This window comes from Budorcas taxicolor, chromosome 2, assembly GCF_023091745.1.
Source record: "Budorcas taxicolor isolate Tak-1 chromosome 2, Takin1.1, whole genome shotgun sequence".
NCBI lineage: Eukaryota > Metazoa > Chordata > Mammalia > Artiodactyla > Bovidae > Budorcas > Budorcas taxicolor.
The window spans coordinates 160,110,170-160,133,382 of NC_068911.1; the positions used below are offsets into that span (position 1 = coordinate 160,110,170).

Sequence of the window (23,213 nt, forward strand, 5' to 3'; positions counted from 1 at the left end):
TAGTAAATTATAATTGTAATAGATGGATTAAGAATACAGTAGTCTAAATAAGAATACCGTAGTAGATGACCCTCTGTCATTAATTAAAGAAAAAAGAGAAGAGCTGTGTTTAGGGCACTAATTCCTAAAATATTGGTTTAAAGTGTAAACATTATGATAATTGCTAGTGTTCTTTGAGAACTATACCTAACTCATGCCAGGAACTGTGCCAATGGTTTTTATGTGTTATCTCATTTAACACTCTTTTTAAATAAAATATAAGCCTAAATCTGCTCATGCTCTTAACAAATATTCTATGTATACTATTATAATAGCTAATAAATTTTAATCAGGATTGGAAAAGTCTGATAGAATTCTAACCTGTATATTTAATACATGGTTTTTTAACATTAGGACTTGCAGGAAAGCCTGGTGAGAAAGGATACAGAGGCATTCCAGGGTTACCAGGTATAAAAGGACTCCCAGGGCTTCCTGGACCACCAGGACCACCAGGTATGACTGATTCTCTAATAGGAATAACAGGTGTTAAGTTTTCCTAGGCCTAAATTTAACAAAAATGTGTTTTTAGAATATGAATTCTGCCCCGACGTTGTCCCAACAGGAATTTGCTTCTTATAATTTAACCAAATTGTGGTCAGCCTGTCTTAACTAAAAATATTAACCTACATGAAGTTCTATTTTGCATTCAAAATGTTATTTTGAAATTGCTGGTATGTATTGTATACTATAATTTATTACAATATCATATATCCTGGAAGAAAGTAAGAAAATGCTTTCAGTTCAGTTCAGTTCAGTCACTCAGTCATGTCTGACTCTTTGCGACCCCATAATTGCAGCACGCCAGGCCTCCCTGTCCATTACCAACTCACGGAGTTCACTCAAACTCATGTCTATCGAGTTGGTGACGCCATCCAGCCATCTCATCCTCTGTCATCCCCTTCCCCGCCTTCCCCCAATCCCTCCCAGCATCAGAGTCTTTTCCAATGAGTCAACTCTTCGCATGAGGTGGCCAAAGTACTGGAGTTTCAGCTTTAGCATCATTCCTTCCAAAGAACACCCAGGGCTGATCTCCTTCAGAATGGATTGGTTGGATCTCCTTGCAGTCGAAGGGACTCTCAAGAGTCTTCTCCAACACCACAGTTCAAAAGCATCAATTCTTCGGCGCTCAGCTTTCTTCACAGTCCAACTCTCACATCCATACGTGACCACTGGAAAAACCTATAGCCGTGACTAGACTGACCTTTGTTGACAAAGTGATGTCTCTGCTTTTTAATATGCTATCTAGGTTGGTCATAACTTTCCTTCCAAGGAGTAAGAGTCTTTTAATTTCATGGCAGAAAGTGAAGAACTAAAAAACCTCTTGATGAAAGTGAAAGAGGAGAGTGAAAAAGTTGGCTTAAAGCTCAACATTCAGATAACTCATGGTATCTCATCCCATCACTTCATGGCAAATAGGTGGGGAAACAGTGGAAACAGTGTCAGACTTTATTTTTTGGGGCTCGAAAATCACTGCAGATGGTGATTGCAGCCATGAAATTAAAAGAAAATGCTTTAGAAGCTTCCAAATTTGCCTCTATTTTAAACACATTATTCAGTTTGTAAAGTAATTTTTTAAATAAATAAAGTAGTCCCCTATTCCCCATGACAACATCAGTGATGAAGTTTATTGCATGGTAATAAAATTTTCTTACAGCATTTGAAAATCTATTACCGTATTGTCACAGTAGCCCCTTTTTTCCTGCTGGCCTTGGTCCTAGGATGATTTTGATGTTTGAACTCCAGGCCTGCTGACCAAAATATAATTTCCTCTAATTGTACATTTTCTGAGTTGCCAGTCCCTTCCCTATTTGAAGGCATAGCGGCAGCTAAACAAGTACCTAAACCAGCTGGTCTGGTTGCTCTGGATTCATTCATTTGTACAAGCCACAGTGTTCATTGAGCATCTACTGTGTCCAGAAACTACACAGAACCTATGACTATTTATTTGTTCTTAAGGCCCCAGAGGAGAGCCGGGCAGCATTGGGAATCCTGGTGAGCCAGGACCACGTGGTATCCCAGGAAGCACAGGAAACATGGGAGTGCCAGGTAATGCGTAAGGTCCTATTGTGAGCCTACAACCTCATGATGAGTCCTGATTCTACATTTTCTGTGTTGTCACTTTGGTTTTCCACTTGGTAGAGAGTTGGTGTAAAACAATTAGATATGCTCTTAGACAAAGGTACTGTATACAGCAAGAACATGAGAATGAAATAAATATTTACACTGTGCAGAAAATCATCCATTGAGGCTACCTGATGCTTTAGAGCTTCTGAGAAACCAACTTCCTGGGAGAAAGATGGTTTGTGCAAAGGTCAGAAACAGAATCCTTCAAGATCTCTGCCTTTACCTATTTTACCTGATTTCTTTCCTAATTTCAGGTACTAAAGGAATGAAGGGAACTGTGGGGTTCCCCGGTCTAGCTGGAAGTCCAGGCCTCCCGGGTATTCATGGTCCCCAAGGAGATAAGGGAGAGCCAGGTTATTCAGAAGGTGCAAGGCCAGGACCACCAGGACCAAAGGTATGTAGGCCAATAAAGTATTACATTGTGGTAGTGGAATGAGTCCTTTTAAATATCAACAAGTATCTGGATTCATTGTGGGCAAGGAGAATTGAAAACATTACTGTATTTTCAGGCATTTGTCTGGCCTTCTTTTTTTTTCCCCCCCTCTCTCTATAACTGAGGATGTCTATCACACAGTTTCAACTTCTGAGTTTATTTTCTCCAGTTTCAACCCCCAAGATATTTCTTATAACTGGCCCTGCAATTTATGTATGCTTCCTGGTGGGCTTCCCTGATAAGGAATCCATCTGCAATGCTGGAGATTTGGATTCGATCCCTGGGTTGGGAAGATCCCCTGGAAGAGGGCATGGAAACCCACTCCAGTTCTCTTGCCTGGAGAATCCCCAGGGACAGAGGAGACTGGTGGGCTACAGTTCACAGGGTCGCAAAGAGTCGGACACAACTGAGCGACTAAGCACACACACACACACATAACTGAGGATGTCTACCACACAGTTTCGACTCCTGAGTTTATTTTCTCCAGTTTCAACCCATGAGATATTTCTCATAACTGGCTCTGCAATGTATGTATGCTGTCAGAGGGAGTCGGTGATCACAGGTCCATATAAGATGCCCAGGCAGTGTTTGTTTTTCTTATGGCACAAAGTGGTCAGTCTCTGCTCTGGATTCAAATCACACATGCTTACAAAAATAAATTTCCCAAGTTTATAATAAAAAACACTTATTAAACATAACAAAAGATTAAAATAAAATAAATTTAGAGCATTATTAAAAAGCAAACACACAAAAAATTCCTAAGATACATTTATCTTCCTTAATTGTTTTAGAACTTTATTTTGATTGCATTACACAGAGGATTTATTTATCCTGTCACAGTTTTTCAGTGCTTCTGCTCTGTCAAAGTCCTCCCTTATATGTTGTTGTAGCAACCAAAGGTTTCAGTGGGGCTCAGTTGTTCTTTAGGTTTATCTTCTTCCAACCTTTCTGTCTATAGCAACTACACTAAGATTCAGAGCGAGACTGATAGAGAATAACTAACAGAAATTCCCACCAGCAGGGGGTTTTAACTTGTAGTTCCATGGACCCCTGGGGAAGCCTATGGATCCAAAGAAAAATTGAATCCAGATCAATTTCATCAATCCTGAAATTGAATGAAAATTGTTTGGAGACGGGGTTTTTCTTTGTTTGTTTGTTTTTCTTTTGTAGGAGTCTGTTATTTGTCTCAGACTTTCAAGAGTATATAATTCCAAAGAATGTAAAAATTGTTACTTAGGGGACTTTCTCCCTGACTCTCTTTTGAGCCAATAAAATACCACCTTTCCTAAAGATTTCCTCCAGCTATAAATCAACAAGAAAGAAAAATTTTTGGAAACCACAAAGTCCCTTTATTACTTGGAGTACAAACAAATTTACTTTGCCCTTTATTTTAAACTAGATCCTCAGAAAGCCAGGGAGAGAGTCTTTCCATTTTTTTCCTCTATGAGAAATTGTATTTGACTTAATTCATTCAATTAATGAACAGTTTCATTTAGATTTAAATTTTTCATAGGTAACTACAGAAGAAAATTTTTTAAAACTGTACACTGAACACAAAATGAGCTGGCTTTATCATGCTGGCAAATCTTAGTAACAGAGTAGTATTTTAATCAGCTACCTTCAAGATTTTGTAAGTCACTATCAAACCCATATGTTCTGGCTTATCATAAAAGTGAGGTACAGATTTAATGAATAGAAGACCATGGAAAGTCTTGGGTTTTTTTACATTTATTTATCTGCATGCAGAGTATTTGATGAACACATATCTATTTATTCTGCTTGCTTCTTACACCTGAGTTAAACATTACAATTTGAACTTATACATTTGTGATTAATATCTGTCTCCCAGCGGTCTCTAAAGTTCCATGAAGGCAGGGATTGTATCTATCACACATCTGTATGCAATTACCATCATATTCCTGTCTTCCTGGGCATAGGACTCCCTGTAGCCACAGAGGTCCATGCTGATAAGGACTCCATGCTTGGTTTAATGTGCTGCCATTTCTATCTTGAATTGCTTTTAAAAAGTTTATTTTTAAAAAACAAGAGAGGTGCATTTTCATTTTGCACTGTACCCCACAAATTACATAGCCATCTTGTTTCCAGCAAGTTTTCAGGGTGCTGTCTCACAGCAGACATTTACCATGAATTGCTAAATAAATCAATACATGCAAACTAACATAGTTTATACTTAATTCTGATCACATATCCTGCTTATATGAGAATTTTAAAGGTGTTTGACTGAATTTAAGGGAGATCCAGGATTGCCAGGTGACATGGGCAAGAAAGGCGAAAGAGGGCCACCTGGCGCACCTGGACGTTCGGGGCCTGCTGGACCAGAGGGACTTCCTGGGAGTCCCGGACCCCCTGGCCACCCAGGTGAGCCTGGCTTTGCAACCTGAATGCTGGAAGCCTGACACACGTATGGCCCTTGCTTCCTAGAATAGTGAATGGAAAGCGATTTAGGCTTTTGTACTAGTTGCCTTCTTTCACCTTTGATCTTTATAATCAAAGACACTACGAAACAGCAAATGAATTGCAAGGAGCCCATTTCAGTCCAGTTTGGTGACCGGAAATCTTAAAGCCTCCTGTAAACAAAATTTTGGGAGTGCTGCCTCACATGAATTCAACCTAAAGACATGAAATGTTAGCTCAATGTACTTAGGATATTTGTATTAGTTTCCTAAGGCTTCCAAAACAAATACACAGACTGGGTGGCTTAAACAAAAATTCATTTTCTCACAGTTCTGGAGGCTGAGACTCTGAGATCAAGGTGTCCCAGAGCTGATTTCTTCTGAGGCCTCTCTCCTTGGCTTGTAGGTGGCCTCCTTCTCCAGGTGTCTTTCCTCTGTGTATCTGTGTCACAACCTCTTCTTATGAGGACATCAGTCATGTTGGATTCAGATCACCATCTGCCTTGGTGACCTGTTTTTAACTTAATTACTTCTTTAAAGACCCTGCCTGGGAATTCCCTGGTAGTCCAGTGGTTAGGACTCCACTGGGGGCCAGAGTTCAATCCCTAGTCAGTGAACTAATTTCCCACAACTGGGGCAGCACAGGCAAAAAATAAATAAGCAAAGACTTACCTCCAAATGCAGTGATATTTTGAAATAGTAAGTGATGAAGACTTCGGCAGATGCATTTGGGGGCAACACAATTTAACCTGTAACACTGTTGATCTGAGACTTTTTTTTTTCTGACATGTTTCCAGTTCGAACATTGGGTTGCTTTCTTAATAATATTTGCTTGTTATTTGGGTTTTCACGTCATTTGATCAAAAACAACTACTCAGTCACTGGTTTGCAGCTTCAGGTCTTAACTAAAGGCAATATTTAAACTGTTTTTTCCAAACTTGGAAAGGTTCAGTGGATTTGCTGCTAAATCCCAATTAAAGTAATAAATCAGATATTCAGCTGTCCACCTGGCTGGGGTACACATCCCTTTGAAAATGAGTGGACACATCTCTGCTGTGCTTCTCTGGGGAAATAACATCCAAGACAAAATCCACTGTGACTGGTAGCAAGAGCGACCCCTGAAGACCAGCTTGAGCACAATTGACTGTAACAACTAGCATTTAGCCATTGTTGGAATCATTCATCTTGCGGTTTGCTCTTTTCCTTTCCCTCTCTCTTCATTTACAGGGAAATCTGGTCCTGGTGGTGATTTGGGGTCCAAAGGAATCAAAGGCTTCCCTGGCTTTCCAGGAATAAAAGGCCCTCCAGGTTCCATTTTTGTATTTTGTCTAGTTCCCTTTTGTGAGGGAAGCATGTTTTCTATGTGGTTGGAATCTCTTTCTACCTACCTGTATCTCTGACCCACAACTGCTCCTTGGAAGGTAGCTTCCAGTTACCCAGTTTCCAGACAACAATGTGGAAAAGCGAGGTTAGGTATAATTCAAAGATCGGGCTTCCCAGGCGGTACTCATGGTAAAGAACCTGCCTGCCAAGGCCAGAGACATAAGAGACATGGGTTCAATCCCAGGGTCCAGAAGATCCCCTGGAGGTGGGCATGGCAATTCACTCCACTATTCTCGCCTGGAGAATCCCCATCAAAGGAGCTTGGTGGGCTACAGGCAAGAGGTTTGCTAAGTCAGACATGACTGAAGCAACTTAGCTTGCTCTCTCTCCCAATTCAAAGATCAGCCAACCTATGCAAAGTGAAAATCCTCATGATAGCACTAACCAGTCCATGGCTTTCACTGTGAATTTAGTTTCATGTCACTACAGTTCTGAAAAATGAACAATTTTTACAGAATTCCACACATCTGCGGATCACATCAGGCCATTGATAGGAAGTAAGTCCTCTCTTTGAATGGCTTTTTTTTCCAGGTCCTCCAGGATTGCCAGGAAATCCTGGACCAGTGGGTGAGAGAGGTAATCAAGGACTTGATGGAATTCCTGGTCCAGCCGGAGAAAAAGGAGAAACAGGTACAGCTTGCTCATCATGGATGCACTGGTTTTAGAATGACTAGTGACACTGTAATTCTTCACCATTCTAGAAATCCTTCCCTGACAGAACTGATGACCTTTAAGTTGTTCTGGGTTGCAATAATTCTGTTACCAAAGTGAAGTTGACCAAGTAGAATAAATTTTATACATAGGTCAATGTCACATTAGGGAATATATATGTGTGTGTGCGTCAGTCGCTCAGTCATGTCCAACTCTGCAACCCCATGGACTGTAGTCCACCATGCTCCTCTGTCCATGGGATTTTTCAGGTGAGAATACTGAAATGGGTTGCCACTTTCTACTCCAGGGGATCTTCCCAACCCAAGGATCGAACTCACATCTCCTGTAGCTCCTGCATTGGCAGGCAGATTCTTTACCACTGTGCCACCTGGGAAACCATATATAAATGTAAATATATATGTGTGTATATATATATGCATGAAGATGAATATATGTGTGTTAGTCACTCAGTCATGTAACTCTGAAAGGTTGTTGCTGAGCTGTGAAAGACATTGGGATTCTTGGCCTCAGGAGGAGAGGAATTCAAGCCAGGGCTAGTGATGAGGCTTGATTGCTCAGAGCTTTTGTGTGATAAAGTTTTATTAAAGTATAAAAGAGATAGAGAAAGCCTCTGACATAGACATCAGAAGGGGGCAGAAAGAGTACCCCCCTGCTAGTCTTTAGCTGGATGTTATATAGCTACCAGCAGGCTGCTAATTAGAGAAAGGGAATGTCTCAAAACTCAGAGAGAGGCACCAGGCCCCTCACCCACAACAATGCATTTTGAAATAACATTGGCACAAGGTGAGTCATCCCGGGCCATAAAATGATTGACATGAAATCTTGAAGAAAGGCAGGTTTCCAAGTAAATATGTGGTTTCATTAACATAGATTAGGAGAACAACATATGAGTAAAACATACTGGTTTGTTGAGCCCTTATTGGTTCTGAATCTTAAGTGGAACTGACTTGAAGAAAGACAGAGTCCAGGGTAAATACATAGTTCATTAACATAGCTTAAGAGAAACATTTCCATAAGAAAAATGCATTGGTTAGCTCATGGTTTGAGAAAAGTTAAGTTCAGGTGGAACCAGGTGTCATCATGGCAACACAGAACCTCCTTTTAAATTTGTATAGGGAAGGGAGAAAATCTGACACTTGTAGTTTGTTCCCTCCTGCCGCTTAAGAGAGATAAAAAAACATCTGACACTCGCAGCCTATTTCCTCTGTTTGCAGCCCCTAGCCTTCCTGCCTGTTACCCTCTCAACTCTTTGCAGTCCCATGGACTGTAGCTAACCAGGCTTCTCTGTCCATGGGATTCTCTAGGCAAGAATCCTGGAATGGGTTGCCATTTCCCTTCTCCATAATATATATTATATGATATAAATTAACTGTATATATATAACATATTGAAATACCAAAATTTTCTCTTTCAGGCTTGCTAGGAGCACCTCCAGGTCCAAGAGGGAAACCTGGTCCTCAAGGTGAGTGGTTCTTCCTCCCAAACCTGGTGATATACATTTTCAAGGACCAAATCTGATTTAATAACCCTGACAGATATACTTAGCATTCTGAATTAAAGAAGTCCCAATGGTAACACAGAATATTTATATTCCTAGCATTCAAGTAAAAATGTTCCATTATTACCATGGAACAAACTAGACACTGTAATCCAACTTTCAAATTCCCATCTATGAAAGTAAAAAGACTTCTTCTGTATTTCCTTTCTTGTTATCAGCATGGTTTAAATGGATCACCTCCTAAAAAGATGGAGGTGGAATTGATAGCTTCTCAAGGAGTTTCCTCTCCAGGCTATTCTGAGCTGCAGTAGTAACACTAATCTTTGCCACCTTGTTCTGTTCATTGGTCTGATTCCAACCCCTGGAGCCAGTGTGTGGCTCAGGCTACTGTTTCTTCAGGGCTTTCCCATAATTCTGTCAGGATCTCAGGCATGGCAATTTACTGAACATGTCATTAAGAACATACACATTTTGTGTTTGCCTCAGACTGTTGCCAGACCCTTCAAGCATTTCAGAGCTTGCAGAGAGCTGAAATCATCTAAATTCTTTTTTTTTTAAGTATAAATTACAGGCAGAAAAAAGAACATGGTAAACAAAGTGTTAGATATTCAGTTTTAAAAACATTCTCTGCATAATATATAACTCTCCAAGCCCTTACCTCTGCCACCAGCCTCATCCTCACTTTTCATTCTGCCTTCCATCATTTCCTGTTGTCATGCCATTTACTATTGGATTGGCCAAGAATTTCATTCTGGTTTTTCCATATGATGTTATAGATTTTATTCCTAGAATACTTGTAGAGTAACACAAAGATGGGAGAGAAGAGGGGGAGATTATTTTCAACTCATAAAACATTTTCCATTCATGAATGTCAAAGCACAATTTCTTGAAGGTTTTCTGAGATTAAAAATATTAGTATTAAGTTGTGACCTTCTGGGGGAGACTTCTTTGGGAAATCCAAATCTCACATTTCTCCCAGACTGGTGTTTATCTTATGGGGGAGAAGTAATCAGAGGACAGAACAGGAACAGCAGCTTTGTCGTTCCTCTGTCAGGGTTTGGCTGGGCAACACTTGTAATGCACAAACTGACCCTGAATTTAGCTTTTTAATGCTCTGTTGAACTATCAGTGATTAAATAAAGTCATTGTAATTAAAATCCACCAGATAGTAACAGACAGAACACTGTAGAGCTTATACCATGCTTTTCATCTGCATATTCTCTCATTTGATATCTAAAGAACTGAGTTAAGTCAGATATCACCTCTATTTTTAAAATAAGAAAACAGTGAAATGACTCTACCAGGAGCAACAGATAGCTGGAGGCAGAACTGAGTCTAGACTGGACCCTGTCTTCATAGACTTACATCTCTTTTGTCAGCCTCTTAAAATATATACCTTTAAGCAAAAAATAAACCTTAATACCTTTAAGCAAAGTGTCTCTGTTATTAGGGATAGCCACAAACTATAACCTCAAATACAGGGGCATTACAGAAACTTACCAGACTTTTTTCTTTGCAGGAACCAAAGGAGACAGGGGAGCACCAGGCTTGCCTGGCCTCCCTGGCAGGAAAGGGCCAGTGGGAGATGCTGGGCCTCCAGGGCCCATTGGCATGACAGGACCTCAAGGGGCACCAGGCTTTCCTGGTGTAACCATCCCTGGCCAGAAAGGAGATCAAGGTCCACCTGGCTCCAGAGGAAACCCAGGTAAAGAATCTACTTTTAAATATGATAAAAGAATGAAAATAACATTTGACATCAGAAGCTTTCAACCCACTCGTGTGACCATCTTGCTTCTTTTTCCTTCTGGTCTTCTCTGTTTTCCCATGCCCACCTGTCCTCCCGTGGGGTGCACAAGGCTGTTGGTGTGGAGGCAGAGGGATCTATCTGAAAAATTAGTAAATACTGGCACTTCTCTGGTGGTGCAGTGGTTATGACTTTGCCTTCCAATGCAGGGGGTGCAGGTTTGATCCCTGGTTGGGAAACTAAGATCCCACATGCCTGTGGCCCAACGAAACAAAACATAAAACAGAAACGGTATTGTAACAAATTCCATGAAGACTTAAAAAATGGTCCACATCAAAAAATATATATTTTTTTTAAAAAAGAAAAAAAAAATTAGTAAATATCAAGTTCATGAGCCTGGGAGAGAGAGAGAGACAGAGAGAGAGAGGCATCCATTCACCAGTACTGACTGAGACCCTACTGTGTGTAAGGTACTGGGTTAGGCACTGATTCTGCTCTAACAAACCATCATCAAGGAGAAGTAGTTCCTGCCTCATGCCTTGTGCCAGATAACGTTAAGGTGCAGGGTTTGCTCTTCACTCAAAAGGGCAGTAACAGAACCTGCAAAGCTCCCCAAGTGGTAATACTGACAGGCTTTTTGTGAATTCAGGCATGCCTGGTCCTCCGGGACCTCCAGGGAGTCCTGTAGAAGGCATAAAAGGAGACAAGGGGTTGATGGGAGAGCCTGGCCAAAGAGGTCCACCTGGAGCCATAGGAGACATGGGGCCACCAGGTCACCCGGTAAGTGGGAAATTATTTTGATGTCTGACCAACCTAGACAGCATATTAAAAAGCAGAAGTATTACTTTGCCAACAAAGGTCCGTCTGGTCAAAGCTATGGTTTTTCCAGTAGTCATGTATGGATGCGAGAGTTGGAAAAAAAAAAAACCTGAGTGCCAAAGAATTGATGCTTTTGAACTGCAGTGTTGGAGAAGACTCTTAAGAGTCCCTTGGACTGCAAGGAGATCTAACCAGCCCACCCTAAAGGAGATCAGTCCTGAATATTCATTGGAAGGACTGATGCTGAAGCTGAAGCTCCAATCCTTTGGCCACCTAATGCAAAGAACTGACTCACTGGAAAAGACCCTGATCCTGGGAAAGATTGAAGGTGGGAGGAGAAGGGGACGACAGAGGATGAGATGGTTGGATGGGATCACCGACTCAATGGACGTGAATTTGAGTAAACTCCAGGAGCTGGTGATGGACAGGGAGGCCTGGAGTGCTGCAGTCCATGGGATTGCAAAGAGTCGGACATGACTGAGCAACTGAACTGAACTGAATTCTTCTAAGTGGACTGCCAGGATCAGACATACCTGGAGGCAACCCAGGTTTCCCACTTGTGATTTTTCTGTGCAGTCAACCCCAAAAATGACAGAGTCTGGAAGGTTCAAAGAATGGAAGGACCTTAAGAGTTGGGCAGATTTGGTCTCTAAGAGGCCTGTGAAAGCTCAGTCTATTTGGGGCCCTTCTCTATGTCATTCCCGACCTCCTCTTGTTTAGACTCTGAACAATTCCACGTAGAAGCTTGGAATCATCTTAGATGACAACAAAAATTTTCTCTATTAATAGGCTTTCAAAGTCATCTTTCCTGTCCCCTAAATGTCTAGTTTTCCCCACAACATACTTTCCAGTATTTATGAATGGCTGTCATTTCCTTCTGAGTATTTTCTCACCCAATAAGTACATGTTTTCCCCTAGTTTGTAGGGGAAATATATATATCCTAGTTTGTCAATACCTTAAGAATGCAGACCTTGAGATGAGCACCTTCCAGGAATATGAATTCAGTACTCCAGAGAGTAGAGACAGACGAGTCTCACTATCCTGAACATTCTGTTTTATAATCCAGCCTATAAGTCCACATGGGGCTTCCCAGGTGGCTCAGTGGTAAAAAATCTGCCATCCAGTGCAGGAGATGTGCGTTCGATCCCTGAATCAGGAAGATCCCCTAGAGAAGGAAATGGAAACCCACTCCAATATACTTGCCTGGGGAATTGCATGGGCAGAGGAGCCTGGCGGGCTACAGTCCACGGGGCTGCAAACAGTCAGACATGAGTGAGCTGCTAAACAACAATAAAAACAGAATTCCGCATGGGCTATTTGGCTGCCTAGCCATCACATTATCATCACTCATGAAGTTTATGGTCAACGAAAGCCCTTGTGCCTTTTTCACGTGAACTTGAGTTCCTCACGTGAGTTTCCTCCATTACCTGTTGTCTTGTCCATTTGTGTATTTGTGACTTAAGTGCAGAACTTTCACATTTACCTTTCTTAGATATCATCTTGTTCCTTTAGGCTCATGCTCCCAACCTATTAAGATCTCTCAATCATAGCATCTCACTCAACACCATAGCCACCTTCCCTAGCTTTCTCTCAGCAGCATATTTGAAAAGATTTCTCTGTTTACATAAAATTCTTGGAAACTAATGAGGAAATCAGAGTTATGTCATAGAGAGTATGTGTTATCTTGTGATGGATAATGAGGTCCTTTGACCTGGTTTATTGTCAGGAAACATGTTAAGCTCTCTTGGTGTATGGTTCCCTGAATCTACTTTTTAACAACTCTTTTTTAAAATGAGATACTCCCCTATCTCCAGCATTAGGTATTTCTCCTGTTCATGATTTTTTGAAAGTGGCAAACACTGATCTTATAATCACATTGAAATTCTTCCAAGAACACTGGGATGTGGAAAGTCTGGTTTGGAAATGCAGTCTGTCTTAAATCCTCTGTAGTGTAGGCGTCTGTATTTGCACCTGAAAGACAATTCTTATTGTTGTTCAGTCACTAAGTCGTGTCCAGCTCTCTGTGACCCCATGAACTGCAGCACGCCAGGCTTCCCTGACCTTCACTATTTCCCAGAGTTTGCTCAAACTCATATCCCGAATCAGTTAGGCCATCCAGTCATCTCATCCTGTCATCCCCTTCTCCTCCTGAACTCAATTTTCCCCAGCATCAGGGTCTTTTCCAATGAAAACGGACTCTTTGCCCTTAACAACTCTCACCTTGCAGGAAACAGCTTCCTCCCCACCTGAGGGCAGGGCCTGGCACCAGACCTTTCTCCCTGGTTACCTTTACCTCTGAAGAACAGGCCAGGCTTCAGAAGCCTGAGAATCCTTGATCACATGCTCCTGTTTTCTCTCCTTCCTTTTTTAACCTCACACCACCTTATCTAAGAAATAGGACTATTCCTTCTTCGGTCTCCAAGCTCCAAGGACAGCTAGCTCAATGACAAGTTTTGTTATTGTTGGCATTTTCAGGACCTTCCATTCATTGTTTTCAAGTAATAGCATCTGTCTCAATTCATATAGACAGTATAAGACTGGAGGTGACAAACATTCTGACAAACAGCTCCTTTTGGAAGCCCTGTTCCCTCTCCTCTCCTCCTATGGCCCTGCTTGAGCATCTCATGGCCACAAGGGCAATTAGTGTGAGCCTCAGAAGATGGGAGCATCTCAGCCCAGTCAGATCATTGCATCCTTGCCAAGAGTGATGTCAAAACTCCACTGACACCCCCTTCCTACTCCCATCCCTGGAACCTGTACTTCTATCACTCTGACCAGAGTAAGTTATAACTCTGAGGGCTTAGTTAGAATGATGGTGGTTGTTACAGTTCAATAGCATATCTGTTGTCTTTGCAAGAATTACAAATACAAATTATAATTTTCATTCTGGCAATCTGGTACCTGTTCTTCCAGAAAGATCTCCGAATACCAGGCAGTTCACTTTGGAATACAGAATATCCAATTGTATCCGATACACTAACATACATTCACATCAGAAGTTATGTTCACTCTTGTGTTCAAATGTAGTTTTAACTTCTTTTTTACTGAAAAATCATAGTCCTAAGGTGAGGTCTAGGTGGCACAGAAGTTACAGGAGGTGATATAGTGGATTAGAAGGTAAAAATGATGTCTGTCAACTTTAGATCATTCTGATCCAATATGATAAAATATCTTATATGCTTTAAAAAACTATAATTAACATTGTGATTTTTAAAATGTGTCTTTGGTTCTACTTCTTCTTATTTGAAACATAGGGAGCACCAGGTGTCCCCGGTCAGCCAGGGGCCAGAGGTGATCCTGGATTCTACGGATTTCCAGGCATGAAAGGTACTATTTTTGTTCAGTCCTCTGTGGATGCAAAGACAATGACCGTGAGTCACATTTTAGGGCACACAGATGTTTACTGAACCCATAGTGTCAGAACAGGCTGGGTGCAAATAGAATGAATGAAGGAGAATGAAGCAGGAAGACTACACCAGCACCCAACCCCAGAGGCCTTAAAAATTAAACCATGTCTTAAGGATGCAAACTCTAGAAAAGCTTAAAACAGAAACAGTTTGAAGTGGTGACCTTAGAGTGTACTGATGTGTGTTGGGCCAGAGAATGGGGAACTACATCAATAGCAACAGTGTTGCTTTGAATGATTTATTTTACTTTGTGCCTGTGTGATAACTGTAAAAAGCTGAAAATCTAAACAAATATTCACAAACTGATCATGTGGGAGGGGAAGTAAATTTTTATATGCAGAGTTAAGCATTTGGTTTTTTTATGGGGCACATGTGCTATGTTTTTTAATCAGAGAAAACATGATTTGGAGTTTTAAGTTTAAAACATTCATACACATAAAATTTAAACTTCAGGTTTTCAGAAAATCCCCCATAATGGTACTATGACCTCAAATGACAGTTTGAATTTTGGATGTATTGTCTTAGCAGGTTGAATCCACTGGGACTGTTTTGTGTGTGCAGGGAATTGATGATCATAGTATAAAAAGATGCTAAATTAGTAGTAACCAAAGTGAACAAAACCATATTTCCATGAAAGACACTTTTCCAGTTCTGAGGGAGGACAAGGTGGAGGTCAAAGATAGCCTTTTCAGTTTTTCAATCACTGGCTCTTCAAAGAGCAAATAACTAAGGAGAAACCAAAGCAAGAGCTTCTGAGAAATCTCACTAGCCACTGGGTGGGTGAACACTGGCCTGGGGAAGATGTGGACCATTTGCCACTCTTCCAAGTCTCAGAATAGGAACAGCTAAGACTTGAAAAATTATAGAAGTGCTATACCAAAGAAAGAAATATCCTGGTGAAATATTTAGATGCATATCGAGGGCATGTGTGCGTGCATGCTAGGTTGCTTCAGTCATGTCCGACTCTTTGCGACCCCATGGACTGTAGCCCGCCAATCGCTTCTGTCCATGGGATTCTTCAGGTAAGAATACTGGAGTGAGTTGCCACTTCCTCCTCCAGGGAATCTCCCCGACCTGGAGATTGAACCCATGTCTCTCACGTCTCCTGCTTTGGCAGCTGGGTTCTTTACCAGCGGCACAACCTGCAAAGCCAAGGAAGATTCATAAAATAAGAAGTATTAACCAGTTCTTTTGAAATATGTTCCATGAAACACATTCAGTTATTCTCTTAGATATAAGAATAAAACTGTCCATCATCTGGCATCACTAATGAGTTTGAACTTATTTGGAAATTTTTATTCCCCAAAAGATTAGGCATCTTCTGGTAGATATAAGCAAATATTAACATATCCTCAAGTTCTGATGTCAAGTGGATAATTTATAGTGTGATTGCCAGTTAACTTTTGATAACTGTCTCACTGTATTTCTCCTATGAATATCATATTTAGTATTAAGTTCCCCAATTAGATGTTATAGCAACCCACTCCAGTATTCTTGCCTGGAAAATCCCATGGACAGAGGAGCCTGGTGTTCTACAGTCCATGGGGTCACAAACAGATATAATTTAGGGACTAAAAACAGCAACAACAATTAAATATGATATGTACATTGTGTCAAGATTTTTAAAAATAGTGTTTCTCCAAACCAGTGTTTCTTGGTAACTTTTTATTCATGTCAAAGACTGGGAGAGAAACCTTACTACTTTGATAGTTTTCATCAAACAAGATATTCCATATAAGTTCATGAGAGTTCCTAATATAACTAACTTTGGGCTACTAGTAAAGCTAGAGTAATAAACTAAGAAAGTAGATAACTATGACAACCAATATAACTCACTAGGAAGTGCTAAAATAAGATTTAATGTCACTTCATATTTCACCTTAAATATTAAATTGGTTTCTGAACTTAAAAACTAAGAACTCTTTCCCTTCAGTGCTAAGATACTAGTACTAATGTGTACTTCTAGAATACATTTGTAACAGATACTACACATGACCAACTGGGTCCAAATGAAATGCTTGACATTGCCTTTTTTTATTTTTTATTTTTTTTAGGGGAGAAGGGCAATTCAGGATTTCCAGGACCACCTGGACCTCCAGGGCGAATTGGGCCAAAAGGACCACCTGGTAAATATACAATTTCCTCCATATTGCTCTCAGTGAAGAAAAAGTAGCTCATCAGAAAAGCCATCATCCTTTTCTGTTCATGCCAATAGGTGTACGTGGAGAGCCTGGCACAGTGAAGATCATCTCCCTTCCAGGAAGCCCAGGCCCACCTGGTTCAGCTGGAGAACCAGGGATGCAAGGAGAACCCGGGCCCCCGGGACCACCAGGAGATCCAGGTGTGGGATCACTAGAAAGTAGTTGAACCAAACTTCTTGTAAAGAGATTTGGAAACAAATGATACAACTTCACAGAAAATGTTAAATAATATAGTGTTTTTAATAATCAGCTTTCAGTCAGTTCAGTTCAGTCACTCAGTTGTGTCTGACTCTTCGCAACCCCATGGACTGCAGCACGCCAGGCCTTCCTGTCCATCACCAACTCCTGGAGTTTACTCAGACTCATGTCCAATGAGTTGGTGATGCCATCCAACCATCTCATCCTCTGTCATCCCCTTCTTCTCCTGCCTTCAATCTTTCCCATCATCAGGGTCTTTTCAAATGAGTCAGCTCTTCACATCAGGTGGCCAAAGGACTGAGCTTATTTTACTCTAGGCCAGCAAATAAAAGAACTTTTGACCCTATTGACAACTGGTGTTTATAGTATAAGGTTGAGCAAATACACTACAGGGCACTCAGGGTTGTTTTTTATTAAGGTAAAAGTATGAAGTCTATCTTCTCTGAAAACTGCCAGTCTTAGAGCTCTATTTCTAAATGACTGCCTGAATAAACCCGAGTTCTATGTAAAATATTTATACCTTTCCAACACTTTGCACAGCACTTGGAAAATTAATAAATGCAAATGTACTTACTATTATGAAATTTTTTTAAATTATTGGTGCATGGAAATTGAACTAACCCCTTTCTATTGGCCTAGCATATTGCAATAGACCTCTGGATGGAATTTTTGTGTTCTAAGTTTACCTGAATCACCTGAGAGATAAGAGAGATTGTATTACTTTGATCAGTACAAGGGCATAGTGAATTCTGAAGTAGCATTAATCTAAATCGTAACATAGTACTAAAATGCTATATTTCATATACCCCTAGTTCATTTTTTAGTTTTCTTTTCGCCCTTAGGAAGTAGATTGTAGCATGTTGGATGACCAGTTGTCCCAGTCTGCCCAGGGGTGAGGGTCTCTTCTATTTGTAGGACTTCTGTTATTGACACTGGGGAAGTCTCAGGTAAACTGGGATGGTTGGCCACCTTGCCTTTTATCCTATATGAACCATTCAATACAATGTTGGTTTTTTGCTTTAGGACCCTGTGGGCCAAGAGGTAAACCAGGAGAGGATGGTCCACCTGGAACTCCTGGACCAACTGGAGAAAAAGGCAACAAAGGTTCTAAAGGAGAGCAAGGTAAAAAAACAACAACAAAAAAACAACACAGCTGGCTGTTCTTCACTGAGGGAGAGCAATTCTCTGTATATACAGAGAAAGGAGATTTGTTTGAACTTATGAGAACTCTAAATATTTCAGCGTGTGCAGTGCAGAGAAGACTAAGCTGGGGCAAACATTCTTTCTGAAGTAGACAATCAAGAGTTATTGGAATATACCATTATTTCTTTGTCTTAATTGGGCAAATGTACTCCTGATTTTTAACCTGCAGGCTCATAGATCTAATGAAACACCAATTCTATTTTCAGAAAAGCTGATACTGCATACTTAGTTAATAGCATCTATCTCTAAGTGTGGTACCTAATTTTGATACCTACTGTAGAAAGTGATGATCTACTTGTTTAAGATTAAGGTTTATAGACTTCAATTAAGAATGGGTTTTACTTATTGGCATGTTGATACACATGCATCTTATGAGATCAGAGCATGGCAGAGTTAATAAAGCACATAGATTGATATAGAATTTGCAAACTATCATACTTATATAATTTTGCTATTATAAAATGTTAAAATTACCTTATAAATTCTCTACAATTTTTAGTATTAATCTAATTTACAACAGAAATAAATGAACTGCACATTTTTTTCCAAAGAAAAGAAAAACAGTGGCACCTAAGTTATAGCTGGACAAATATTACTTTGATATGAATAGAAGAGCAACTTAGTATCATTATTCAGGAAAGCCATCTTCTAACTATGCCATTCTTGAATACAATTCAACAACTCATGTGTGTGTCCTGAAAAGGGGCCTCTTTTAAGTACTTCAGTCTGAACATAAGCTTATATGTGTCAATTTGATATGCCTGAATCAAAGTCTACCTTCTGCAAAAGTTTCAAAAGCACACTTCTAGAAAATATCTAAATGTCCAAATCTTAATTTTTAGGATTGAATCTTTGTTAAAGTAAGAAAAAGTTTTAAATGTGATTTCCCAATTCATTGACATATGCCCGGATCTACTATGACACAACTGTATAAAGATTAGTCTTTAAAAATTCAAATATAATGCTAGCTAATAATAATAACTGCATACTTGCTCATGATTTGGTACTGTGTTTTTCAAAGTGGTAAAAACAAAATTCCTATTAATAATTATATGAATTTAAAGACTTTACTGGCCACATCTGGCTTTCAAAATGGGGCCATAGCAAGACTGAGGATACTACAAAACAAGCTGTGTTGAGAATTACTAGCAAGTAGACAGAGATGGTCTTGATGCCAGGCACCACCGGGCAACATAGAGATGAAGAACTGATCTCAAAAAACTCATCATCAGATATATACAAATATTGATAACAAGAGGCATCTGTAATAAAATAGTCAACACTTAAGAAAGTTCTTTGGCCATTTTATAAACCATACTTCTTTAGGACTCCTTTCTACAGTTGAGGCTTAATAAATATATACAAATATGCAAATTAGTATTTTGGATAAACAAGTTTGAGGTTTTGTTTGTGTTGCCACATGTATAGTGTGTTTTCTAAAGGACCACCTGGATCCAACGGCCTGCCAGGCTTGAAGGGGAAACCTGGAGACACTGGACCACCTGCAGCGGGGACAGTGATGAGGGGCTTTGTCTTTACCCGGCACAGCCAGACCACAGCGATTCCCTCCTGTCCAGCAGGGACAGAGCCACTCTATAGTGGGTTTTCTCTTCTGTTTGTGCAAGGAAATGAACAATCCCATGGACAGGACCTGGGTAATGCCCCTGTTTAATTTCTATCCACTTTGTTCCATATACAGACAGTACATTTTTATGGCATGGGGTACTTCCCTCTGAAGTTAAGTGTAAACAACCTGAGTATCTTTAGCACTTTTGTTTTTATTTTGTTTTTTAATTTTTACAATGTTGTGTTGGTTTCTGCCATCCAACAATGCGAAGCAGCCATAATTATACATTCATCTCCTCCCTCCTTCCCTTCCCCCCATCCCATCTTTCCAGGTCATCACAGAGCACTGCTCCACAGCAATTTCTCACCAGCTATCCATCTTACAGTAGTATATATCTGCATCTGATAGTATATATCTGCATTGATGCTACTTTCCCCATCCATCCCTCTCTCTCCCTCCCCTCTTGTATCCACAAGTCTCTACATCTGTGTCTCCATTCCTTCCCTGCAAATAAGTTCATCAATACTTTTAAAAGAGAGTACATAAGACATTGGCCTCATGTCTAATATTCATTCTGGATTGTAAGCTCTAGAAGGAGCCAATCTAGTTGGTCTTCTTCAACAAAAACAATTTTCACTTTAACCTGTCTGCTGTTCAGGCTTAAAAGTAAAATCTGTTCCAAAGCTTGGCCTGGTTATTGGCCATCATATACATATGAAGAACTGGGGATACTTTGAAGCAAAGACATTTTCTCAAAGACCTCCGCTAGTCCTCAAGTTCTAGATCAATAGAAAGGGCCCCAGCAAGTGTTAAAGATGGAAGGAGGATTTATGTCCCTATTGGATCTTTAATTCTTATCAGCATTAAAACTTTTCAATCACACATTTTGCAAATAGCTCTTTTGTGTTTTTCTCCAGTTTTTGCCACATTATGTTTTAATTAGCTTTTATCTAGTAATGATAATCAAAATAATTGGAATTCACTGAAAGTGATACCCAGTCTGATGTTTTATTAGGAACACTTGGCAGCTGCCTGCAGCGATTTACCACAATGCCATTCTTATTCTGCAATATCAACGATGTATGTAATTTCGCATCTCGAAACGATTATTCATACTGGCTGTCAACACCAGCTATGATACCAATGGACATGGCTCCAATTACTGGCAGGGCCCTGGAGCCTTATATTAGCAGGTAAAATCCCAGTCCCTTAGTTTCATGATGGCAACAAGTGAATCCCTTCCTTTGCCACAGAATGCAAGGCAGCACACCATGGTGCACAAAGTGGTGATGCAGCCGTATTTCTTGTTTCATGCTACAGATGTACCGTCTGTGAAGGTCCTGCAATAGCCATAGCTGTTCACAGCCAAACCACTGATATCCCCCCCTGTCCTGCTGGCTGGATTTCTCTCTGGAAGGGCTTTTCTTTCATCATGGTAAGGAGAAAAGGAACAGTACGTTCATAGTAAGCATTACCCATGGAATCTTACGTGGTCTCCAGGAATGATATTGTTAGGCATCAGAACGCACAATCTCGTGGTCTCCAGGAATGATATTGTTAGGCATCAGAATGCACAATCTGCTGTGAATATTTGCCTGAAAATCTGCAAATATGCTTTAAGTTTGTTTGTTTTTGTAAATAATGGAGCATTTTAAAAAACAGACTTCTCAGAAAGAGATTACCCACATATTCTAAGTAAGACCCTTTGAAGTTCCTATGAAGATGGGAACTAAAAGAGAAATAGCCTTTTAAAGAAAAATTCTCCAGATGCAAGTACTAAATGAAGAAATCTATGGACTGACATTTGTGATTTTGATACCTGCACAGATGTGGTTGGTGACTATTCATATTTTGTGTAACATCATTTATGATACCGTATTCTCCCTTCTTTACTCAATCACTAATTCAACAAATATTTATTGAATGCCTACTCTGTGCTATGACCATTCTAGAAACTAGGATACCAGCAGTGAACCAAAGTTCCTGCTCTCATGGAGCTTCTTTCATAGCGGTAGACGTGTAAGTGAGAAGACGACATAACAATAGTAGTATGTAGTGAGTTCAGATGGTGAGCAGTCCTACGGAGAAAATAAAGCAAGATAAGAGGAGAGACTGATAGGGATGAGGTCAAGGAAAGCTTTGTGGAGCAGGCCTCTGAATGACAAAAAAAGAACATGTCAGACCTGGGGGAAAAGCATTCTAGGCAAAATAAACAGCTTTTAGATTATTTTCGATGATTATCCTTCAACTTGGAAGGCACCTGGAGTGTTATAGTAAATTTGGGTAAATAAGCACAAGAAGTTCAATTCATGCTTTCTTTTTTTTGGGGGGGGGGGGGCTTCTATTACCAAAAAAAAAAAATTAGAGCATTGAAAATGTGAGCACTACGCACAGAATTCTTATTTGGATCCTCTTCTTGCGATAGTTCACAAGTGCCGGTTCGGAGGGTGCTGGGCAAGCACTCGCATCCCCCGGCTCCTGCCTGGAAGAATTCCGAGCCAGTCCATTTATAGAATGTCACGGAAGAGGAACATGCAACTACTATTCAAACTCCTACAGTTTCTGGTTGGCTTCATTAGACCCCAAAAGAATGTTCAGGTAACTATTCAAAGTTAAGTTTAACCTGATGACTCAACTGCATACCTAGTCAAAGGTTGCCTGTGTTAGATTTTCATTCCCCGTGTGCTGATGTACTCACGTTAAAAAATATATATATATATATCCCTGTGCCAATAAAATCCTGTTTAGCTTGGCACTCCCAGTGTACAATTGGTCTAGAGTCAACAAGTAGCCCTGGTTTCTGCTACTGTACCAATAAAGACCAAAAAATATTATTTTTGTCATCATTAAAAATATTTAATATTGATATATGACTTTATAGACTACTGAATAAACCACTACAGTGAAAGTGTCAGTTGATCAGTCATGTCTGACTCTTTGTGACCCCATGGACTGGGCTCCTCTGTCCATGGAATTTTCCAGGCAAGAATACGGGAGTGGGTTGCCATGTCCTTCTCCAGTGGATCTTCCCAATGCAGGGATTGAACCTGGGTCTCTTGCATTACAGGCAGATTCTTTATTGTCTGAGCCACCAGTGGGGTCAAAAAAAAAAAAAACAAACTATTACATGATCTACTAATTTTAATTTATCATCTTGGAATACTTTTGAGTATTAGAGAATTAAAAAGGGAGCAGTATTTTTTCAGAAAAAAAAATCTGTAAGTTTGCATTTGTAAGTTACTGCTAAATACAACTAAAATGATAAAGTGTTGACATATATATCTTTTCAGAAACATACCTCCCTGAAATAAAGTTTAGGTGAGCTACCATATTTATTAACAAAACTCAGACCCAGGATGTATTTCCCTTTTATCTATAAATTGATGAGATTTTTGGTGTTTTTTTACTTTTGTTTTTTATTTCAGAAAGCCCATTCCATCAACTGTGAAAGCTGGGGAGTTAGAAAACATAATAAGTCGCTGTCAAGTGTGCATGAAGAGGAGACCATGA

The 23,213-nt window shown here is 40.1% G+C and overlaps 1 protein-coding gene across 1 annotated transcript in view; it reads left to right on the forward strand.

Annotated features, from left to right (window-relative positions):
- Positions 1–23,213, forward strand: part of COL4A3 (collagen type IV alpha 3 chain) — a 155,351-nt gene extending 132,138 nt beyond the window's left edge. Inside the window, exons 35-52 of the mRNA XM_052664371.1 lie at positions 394–492; positions 1,996–2,085; positions 2,418–2,557; positions 4,849–4,975; positions 6,238–6,318; positions 6,925–7,023; positions 8,480–8,527; positions 10,083–10,268; positions 10,957–11,087; positions 14,382–14,454; positions 16,589–16,660; positions 16,750–16,875; positions 17,957–18,055; positions 19,579–19,791; positions 20,719–20,896; positions 21,024–21,138; positions 22,129–22,301; positions 23,129–23,213. Of these exons, the coding sequence (XP_052520331.1) occupies positions 394–492; positions 1,996–2,085; positions 2,418–2,557; positions 4,849–4,975; positions 6,238–6,318; positions 6,925–7,023; positions 8,480–8,527; positions 10,083–10,268; positions 10,957–11,087; positions 14,382–14,454; positions 16,589–16,660; positions 16,750–16,875; positions 17,957–18,055; positions 19,579–19,791; positions 20,719–20,896; positions 21,024–21,138; positions 22,129–22,301; positions 23,129–23,213 (2,135 nt within the window). The remainder of the gene's footprint in view (positions 1–393; positions 493–1,995; positions 2,086–2,417; positions 2,558–4,848; positions 4,976–6,237; positions 6,319–6,924; positions 7,024–8,479; positions 8,528–10,082; positions 10,269–10,956; positions 11,088–14,381; positions 14,455–16,588; positions 16,661–16,749; positions 16,876–17,956; positions 18,056–19,578; positions 19,792–20,718; positions 20,897–21,023; positions 21,139–22,128; positions 22,302–23,128) is intronic.